The sequence below is a fragment of the Artemia sp. Qi Xiang Cuo genome, chromosome 5 (genome assembly GCF_049724085.1).
Source record: "Artemia sp. Qi Xiang Cuo chromosome 5, ASM4972408v1, whole genome shotgun sequence".
Taxonomy (NCBI): domain Eukaryota; kingdom Metazoa; phylum Arthropoda; class Branchiopoda; order Anostraca; family Artemiidae; genus Artemia; species Artemia sp. Qi Xiang Cuo.
Genome location: NC_142798.1, coordinates 34,569,784 through 34,579,452, shown reverse-complemented (window position 1 = coordinate 34,579,452; position 9,669 = coordinate 34,569,784). Strand labels below are relative to the sequence as shown.

General features: G+C 32.9%; 1 protein-coding gene across 1 annotated transcript; it reads left to right on the top strand.

Moving 5' to 3' along the window:
* Positions 1 to 6,252: 6,252 nt before the first annotated feature.
* Positions 6,253 to 8,251, top strand: LOC148952070 (uncharacterized). Its single transcript, XM_089088822.1, has 2 exons — positions 6,253 to 6,334; positions 7,822 to 8,251. The coding sequence occupies exons 1-2, from the start codon at positions 6,326 to 6,328 to the stop codon at positions 8,185 to 8,187; spliced, it is 375 nt and encodes a 124-aa protein (XP_088944948.1). The 5' UTR covers positions 6,253 to 6,325; the 3' UTR covers positions 8,188 to 8,251.
* Positions 8,252 to 9,669: the final 1,418 nt, after the last annotated feature.

The window sequence follows — 9,669 nt, the reverse complement described above, 5'->3', positions numbered from 1 at the left end:
CCACGCTCGTGAATCAATAATTCCCCCATCGATTATGTAAATCACCCCTCATGCCATTACACGTGGCCAAACAACAACAACAACAGATCGATTGACCTTGACCCCCATTAGACTCGATCGATAATCCTTGAATAAATTATGTCCCGTCAGCATTAAACTAAATTGTAGATGGCAGCACGGTGTTCGTCCCGGGTCAATAGGGTCACCTCTACTAAAATATTAATGGATAGTAAATGTAGTTATTTCTATACTAATTTTTCCTCTTTTGAACAGTCCATAACTTCTAAGAAAAACAAAAAATCTTTTATGTAACCAATAAATTTAGTCTGAAGTTTCCTCCATAAATCAAATCAGAACCAATAGACCTGAAAGCAACTTTTTCTATAAAACGAATTTTCATTAGTCTGAACCTAAAATTTAATTTTAAAAAGCCAAGTTTTTCTCATAGAAGTAAAGAGCGAAAACGAAACTTGAAAACGAACAAAATTAATGGCTTCGAAGTTTATGCACTATTGGATCAAATAATCTGACATATTGTTTCAAAAATTTTTGTAAAACAAATTTTTTTCAAAATTCTTTAAATTTGGAAAATATTATAATTTACTTTGTCCAATATTGCAGATGTATACTGCATAAACTGCAAAACAATTATGTTTGTTTGTTTTAAATTTTATTTTCACTCTTTACTTCCATCAGAAAAAGTTTGTCTTTTAAAATTAATTTTGGTAAAATTTAGGTAATATATATATAAATATAAGGTAGGCTAATATATAAACTTAGGTAATATATTAGGATATATATATATTATATTTATATATATATATATATATATATATATATATATATATATATATATATATATATATATATATATATATATATATATATATATATATATATATATATATATATATATATATATATATATATATATATATATATATATATATATATATATATATATATATATATATATATATATATATATATATATATATATATATTAAATAAAAAAAACAACAAGTTTTTTTAACTGAAAGTAAGGAGCGACATTAAAACTTAAAACGAACAGAAATTATTCCGTATATGAAAGGGGCTGTCCCCTCCTCAACGCCTCGCTCTTTACGCTAATGTTTTTTATTGTTTAAAAAAAAACAGAGTTGTGAGAAAGTCAAACTTTAGCGTAAAGAGCACGGCGTTGAGGAGGGGCCCGGCCCTGTCATATAGGGAATAATTTCTGTTCGTTGTAAGTTTTAATGACGCGTCTTACTTTCAGTTAAAAAAATTTTTTTTTTATTTAATTTTTTAAAGTTTTTGAATAAATGAATGTTTTTATATTGGCTCACAGTAAATGAATAATTAAAAAAAAATCTTCATATTAATTTACTTTTATTTGGTTAAATGGCTTTCTCGAAACTTGTTTCATTTTATTTACGAACGTTTTTATTAGTAATAAATATACGTAACTTACGAATTAACTTACGTAACAAACTTCTATATTCATATATTTTTAATACGTATATTAGGGGGTTCGCCCCCTAGTCAATACCTTGCTCTTTAAGCGAAAGTTCAAATTTTGTTCCAATTCTTTAAAAATGACCGCTTAAACACAAAGTCCGTTAATTAGAATAAATAGCTCTTATGAAAGTACTAAAAAATCTCTGGCTTAAAGAGTGAGGTATTGACTAGGGGCTGAACCCAATCATATATGTAATATTTTCGGTTCGTTTAAAGTTTTGATGTTGCTGCTGTTGCAGTTGAAAAACTTGTTTTTTTATATTTAATTTCTGATTTTTTTATAAATAATGTTGGGAAGTCTGGCGTCCCCTTCATAGCACTGTCCCTTCCCCCATGAAAAATTCCTTCATGGAAAGATCCTCCTACATAACCCCCGACCCCAGGCACGTACGCAGGAAATTGTTTTTGTTTGGGGGGGGGACAATTTGTTTCGGGGGGGGGGCAAAAATTTAAAACCCAATATTCTGTGAGAAAAAAAAGAAAATTATTGGAAAATGAAAAAATAGGGAGATTTCGGGGAGCCCGGGCCCGGAGGCCCCCCCTGCGGACGGCCCGGCGGATCTCCCCCGCCCCCCCCTACCAGCAAAAAACTCCCCCCCAAACCGCTGTCCTGTCTACTTCCCAATAACCAATACAATATGTTAACATTGGGTAAAGTTCATAACTTTCAGCTCTCCTACCGGGAACTTCGGGGGATTAAGTCATCCTAAAAGACATACTTATAATATTTTCTAACATGCTGAACAATATTGCTCTCTCAAAATTTTGATCAGGTGACTTTGGGAACACAATGAGCGTGGAGGGGGCCTAGTTGCCCTCCATTTTTTTGGTCACTTAAAAAGGGCACTAGAACTTTTGATTTCCATTCCAATGAGCCCTCCCACGATATTCTAGGACCACTGGGTCGATACGATCACCCCTGGGAAAAAAAAATAAACACGCACCCGTGATGTTTCTTCTGGCAAAAAATACTACATTCCACATTTTTGTAGATAGGAGCTTGAAACCTCTACAGAAGGGTTGACTGATACGCAGAATATGATGGTGTGATTTTCATTAAGGTTCTATAACTTTTAGGGGGTCTTTCCCCCTTTTTTCGAAAATCAGCCAAATTTCTCAGGCGCGTAAATTTTGATGGGTATGATTAAACATGATGAAACTTATATATTTGAAATGAGCATTAAAATCCAATTCTTTTGATGTATCTATTTGTATCAAAATACCGTTTTCTAGAGTTTCGGTTACCATTGAGCCGGGTCCCAATAACCAATACTATATGTTAACATTCGGTACAATTCATAACTTTCAGCCCTCCTCCTGGGGGCTTCGAGGGATTAAGTCATCCTGAAAGACATAGTTATAATATTTTCGACCATGCTGAACAAAATGGCTATCTCAAAATTTTGATTGGGTGACTTTGGGAAAAAAATGAGCGGGGGAGGGGGCCTAGTTGCCGTCGATCTTTTTGGTCACTTGAAAAGGGCACTAGAACTTTTAATTTCCGTTCCAATAAGCCCTCCCATGATATTCTAGGACCACTGGGTTGATATGATCACCCCTGGGAAAAAAACAACAAATAAACACGCATCCGTGATCTTTCTTCTGGCAAAAAATGGAAAATTCCACATGTTTTTAGATAGGAGCTTGAAACCTCAGCCAAATTCCTCAGTCTCAGTCAAAAGCCTCAGTCGAAAATCAGCCAAATTTTCTCAGGGGCGTAACTTTTGATAGGTAAAACTAAACTTGATGAAACTTATATATTTGAAATCAGAAATAAAATCTGATTCTTTTGATGTCTCTATTGGTATCCTTACTTACAGTTCGTTGCCACGAACTGTTTGATATATATATATACATATATATATATATATATATATATATATATATATATATATATATATATATATATATATATATATATATATATATATATATATATATATATATATATATATATATAGATATATATATACCCCTCTAAAACTAGTATTAAGCTAATCTGCAATTGAAAATGACAAGAGTAGACAACTTATGTATTTCATTGTAAGTAACTTTTTTTAGAGAGTAATAAACTTCGATAAAATGATTCAACTGATAGTATGTTTAGACTAAAGAAGTACTTATATACTTTTGAAAAATACAGGCTATACATTCCTAAATCAAATTAGTTAGAGGTGAAAACATAACGGGGATTTTTTCTATTGACGTTGGATGTCGCAGCGGTTAAGCACCGATATTTAGTGAAATCAAAGTAATGATACAATTTCTATTAGGGGTGGGGTCCTAATAAGATTTGGTACTATCCCATTATCTGGGCCTCTCTAAAAAGTCAAGTTTGGTTAATGCTAATGAAATAAAATACAATAGGATGAATATATAATAGTTTATAAACAAATTTGGGCTGTATATTTGCAAATTAGGGGGGGGGGCTGGAGGGGGTGGAGGGTAAAGCATTGCATATATTAAATACGTAACCTAACCTAACTTAGGTACCTACCCCCCTAAAATCCAAAATAACACAGTTTAATATCGTATATGCAATGAAAACCTTGCTATCATTGCCTGCTCTATAATAGTTATGACGTCAAAAACGGGTTTTATCATTGCCTAGTCTATAGCGATTAAGCCGAGAAGCCCGGATAATGGGATAGTACCTAAAATTTTTATATTTTAATATTTTTCGTGACAATCTCTGTACAAAATATAATGATTGTCAAAAGATGCCCCCTTGTCAAAAGTCATACTCATAATCTCCACTAACTTACTTCTAACATCACAACCACCATATTTAAGAAAATTATTTGCCAAATAATTAGCACCTTGGGCCTTATCATTTTTTAATCCTTTAGAACTATCATTCATTCTTCCTCACAAAATCAATCTTCCTTTGCATACAAAGTGTCACAAACCTTTTCATTTTTTTTATATCTTTTCCTGTAATTCTATTGCAGTTTAGTACACTCTCAAGATATTCTAACCATCTTTCTTTAATTCCTTTCTTATAACTACTTGTGGTCCCGTTACTATTCTTAACTGGGACATGTCCATATTTACTATTCCCTTTCAAATTATCATAATGCCAGTCAGGAGCGTCCCCATGCTCATTTCATTGGGGGGTGGTGATATTCGTAAATTTTACCGAATTGCTACCTCACTTATGCCGAAATGTCTGCAGAAATCAAGAATTTTGCTAAGTTTTGGCCGATTTTGTAAAATTTCTGCCGAAATTTTCGGCCCCCCCTCCAGACGCCCCTGATTCCATTACAATATTTTACTATTATGCCGTCTGACTGCATCTTCCAGATCTTCGGCAATTTTATCCGTGGCTTCCTCATAACACCTCCTTAGTACATATTATAATGTTTTCTCCACTTTATTTAATTCTTGTTATCTTCGTACGATCTATCACCCAAAAAATTCTTCACAGGCGCCTCCTTCTCTTTTTTAAACATAAAGCATTTTCACTAATATTCCCAGCTGAGTTCCTAGCCTTTTTCCTAAGACACTGTTAGCCACTTCACAAAGTGTTCACCTAAGATTATTTTCTCCTTTTTCTACATTGTAAAATTTAAAACTCTCAAGTTTAGTATTCAACTGTTCCTGGTAAGTTTCTTTCAGATTTTCCTCCTGGAGTCTACCAATGTCACATTTTTCTGGAAAATAGTTACCCTTCCCGAACTTCAGCCTTCATTTAACCCTAGGCACCTCTAAATGATGATCTTTACTTTTAAAATGAATAACAGCGCTATATACAGCCCTAGTATCTTGTATTGACCATGCCAGTCTTTACTGCGTATTAACGTATGTGCCATTTTATGACCAAATTCTATATTTGTTATAATTTTTTCGTTGGAAAGAGCATATTAAATTCAATGGGCAAAATAATAATGGCATCTAATTGATTAACAAGGTCAAACAGTGGTGGATCCAGGGGGGACGGGGGAGAACCCAGGCCCCACCCAAGATTTTTCTGTCACCCTCATTCCTTGCTTTTTTATCTGTTTTTCACTCTTGTTTTAAAATAAATTTGTCAATTTGGTCAATTATTGTCCGCCTTATCACATTGTCCCCTCAAAGATTTTGCTTATTCTTGCCCTTGTCACATTTCCCACCTCCTCCAAGATTTTCTCAAGATTCGTTCCCGAGGGCAAGTGGAGAAATTTTCTACGGATATTTACATTTTTAGTAGAGTTTCTTAAGAATTGCTAATTAAGTTATTGTACCTCTGGCAATATTAGAAGCAATTATTAAGTTTAAGTGTGCGATTAATTTGGCAATTATTCCTTTGGTGATATTTTGGTGATTTTGTTTCAGCCCTTGTTGCAACCTGAAGGGCAGTAACAATGGAAGCGAAGGCTCCTGGTGGTAGTGAATTATAAACACGGTGCAACAATGATGTGTTCTGTAAAATTGATTTATAGTTTCTGCTTGTAGTGGCACCATTTGCGGGAGATTGAAGCTAAAAATTGCTCCCCACAAATGCAATCTCAATCGCTCATATACAATTTACCCAACCCCCTCACTCCAAAAAAAATCCTAAAATTATGGTTAACCTGTATAAAGATGGTTAACCCAAATAAAGATCATGCAGTTTCTTTGTTTCCGCTAAATGTCGTTGCGTAACCGCTGTGACATCCAACGTGAACGAAAAAAAAAATCCCCGATATCTTTTCACCTATAACTAATTTGATTTAGGAATATAAAACCTGTATTCTCAAAAGTATATAAGGACTTCTTTAGTCTACAAACACTATCAGTTGAATCCTTCTATCAAAGTTGATTATTAATATCCAAAAATTTGTTAACAATGAAATATGTAAGTCGTCAACTCTTGTCATTTTCAATTGCAGATTAGTTTGATATTAGTTTTACAATCAAGCCGAAATTTTGGAAACCATTTGCAGCATCAAGTATTCTAAAGTAACATTAACGTCGCAACAATAGACTTTTTAAAAGATGAAATTTACATTGACTTTTAAAGTTTTACCGGTACTTGTTAATTAGACGAAACACGCTCAAGAATTACGATTAGGTTAGATCTCAGAAAACCGGCTTCAAAGCAACAAAAACAAGTGACGGGTGATAGAATTCATTAGACTTTAATAAGTTGTTTTATAGCTGGGCACCGTAGGGGGGGGGGGGTCAGATTAAGGTAGGTTATGTTAGGGGCACTGTCCAAATACTTTACCCTCCCCCCCCGTATATTAAAATATATAGCCCAAAATATATTATTATATAAACTATGATATGATAATTTATAGTGATAATTAAAATTATTACGCAAGCGATGATAATCGAAATCATCTTGAAAAATTGATAAAATTATCATGTAAAATACATTGATTTCTTCAAAGCAATTATAGCTTCATAGTACTGAGCGTGGATCAGTTCCCCGATCAGTGTATGTCAGCTTGACAATAAATTTTCTAATTCAATAAGTACCTAATGTCAATTGGTTTTCAGGTTTAATTCTTTTCTTTTATCCGAGGGTCTTTGAATTCTATTTTCTCATTTTCATTCGTTTCACCGTGCTGTTTGAAATGTTTGCTTCTTCGGAATTTTTCAATTTGGAAATTATTGATAATGTCCTTTTAGTGTAAACGAATTTTTATTTTTTTTTATATTTTTCTTATATGTTTTTTTTTTTCATATCCCCTAAACAGGTATTTTTTTTCGGTACTTCTTTTATTTTTATCAGGAAAGATGGGACCGATGCAACTGCCAAACAAAGTCATTGCAACGATCTATCAGTTTGTGATTTATGATCTAGTACAGTTAGTACAGTTCTTTTCCCTCTAATAAACATTTTCTTAACTTTAATACTCAAAATGCTTGTGTATTAAGAGGGGAGCTTCCTGTCCTCCCAGCATGTATGTTGCGCAATTATTCACGCTAACTTTTTGGGAATAAACGAAACGTTAGCTAATAATTATATCTAATTCAATAATGATATCCGGGACACTATTGCGATAATTTTATCATAAAAATATAAATTTTTGATTCGAGTTTCAGTTCCTTAAAGGGCTGTTCCATGAACCTTTCTTTTATTCATTTTTGTTCTACTAAATGCTTAAATCCAATGCTGAAAATCAAGAAAAACCACATACACTAGAATTTGCTACAATTTCCTTTTCGACATCTATTCAAAGTCCAAACTTTGATAAAATAGACTCTGGTACGTTTTTAAAGTGCATAGATGTATTTCAAAAATGTTTCTTATGGGTTCCTATATTTCCTTCAAAGGAAACATATACATATTTTAACATATATCTATATTTATACAAGTATTTACTTTTATTGTAGATTCTGTTCGTTTCTCTGGTTATCATCGCAGCATTTGCAGAACCAAATTATCCAAAGGAAACAGCTCCTGAAATAGAAGATTTGAAAAGGGAATTAGCAGGTCAAGGAGGATGGTATGATTCTTTGACGATCTTTGACGGTCTTTCCTTTGACGGTCTTTCCTTTGACGATCATAGTTACAGGCAGAGAAGAGAAGCATCTGAATTGGAAGCCCCTGCCGAAGAAGATCTGAAAGGAGCAGAAACTCATCATTATAGTTATTATCCTTACCGTTATTATGGTCATTACTACCCTTCATATGGTTATGCATATCCATCATATGGATATGCACCATACGGCTACGGTTATAGACGGTATTGGGGCTAGAGAGAAGGAGTTATTTTAGTTCCAATAGTTTTGTATGTAATTTATTTGTAAATTAAATGTTTTTTGACCTCATTAGTTTTTATTTTTTCTCCTTATTCTATTTTTGACTATTTGCATTAGAGCTGTCTTTCTTTTTACACATCAAATTTATAAAACAAACTAGCGTCTTCCAAATCAGACACATTGGTTCAATAATTTTTGTAAAGCAATATTTTTTTCAAAATTCCTTAAATTTGGGAAATATTAGAATTTACTTATTTATAATATTGCAGATGTATACTGCATAAACTGCAAAACAATTATTTTTGTTCGGTTTTATTTTCACTCTTTACTTCCATCAGAAAAATTGTGTCTTTTAAAATTAATTTTGTTCGTTTTTAGGTAAAACTAGGAGTTTTAAAGTTTCGTGTTTAGGTAACGCAAGTTGCAAAAACTTGGAATTTTGTCAAACAAAGAATCCCAGGGGCAATTTATCCTTTATATCTTTGACAGATTTAAGGTACAAAAGAGCCGTTGCTTCTGAGATAGTCTCCAATATGAAATATATACAGATTTTGAAGAACACAGATTTTTGAGAAGGCATGGGGGTTATCAGTCCTGCTAATGTTAATTTTTGTTCGTTTCGAGTTTGACTCGGATTTTTATTCTAATTGCTGTTCATTTTGAGTTTCATTCATTTATTAATAGTCATTTGTGGTAGTTTTACGCTTGGATGATTACTTTACTTCATTTATGCCCATTTTTGTCTTAATGGAGCTCTTTAATTTTCTTTGAAAAGCTTGTTTTGTTGAAAAAGGGTTTTTTAAGATGAATTTCTGTTCGTTTTTGATTGAAAAAGTCATTTTCATGAAAAAAAAAATATTTTATATCTTTTCGGTTTTTTTCCATTCCGAATCCATAGTTAGGCATAATTGTGGGGGTTTACATGCCCAGTATTCCTAAAGACATAGTTGCTGGACCGTTCTACTATGCCGAACAAAATAGTTGTCTCAAAAGTTTGACTAGATTTGTTTGGGAAATAAATCCGCTTAAGAGACTGGCTGATTTCCCTCCAATCTCTTTTTACTCGTAGAAATGACCCTAGAACTTTTAATTTTGAATCGAATTAGCTTCTTTAAATGTTTCAATGATATTTCTAGCTATTATAGAGTGGTGCTGCCTATGATATTGCTTATACGCCTTTTAGGAAACCTGCATGTATACAGTTTTTTCGTTTAATTGGAACGCCCCCTAAACACTTCCTAGAAGTTTCACCTTAATACTCTAAGCGTCCTTAAGTTACAGTAACTGTAGTTGTAGTACTAAAAGTATACACATTGTGCTTTCTGGCTAGTTCAAAATCCCCCATAACGTACTCTTAAAGATCTAACTTAATAATATAAATTGTTCTCTGGATATTGCTTTGTCACCTTTTTGAAAGTTCACTTGCTCATAGTTTGTTTTGATTAAGTTCAACGTCCACCTAAATATTTCTTATATTTG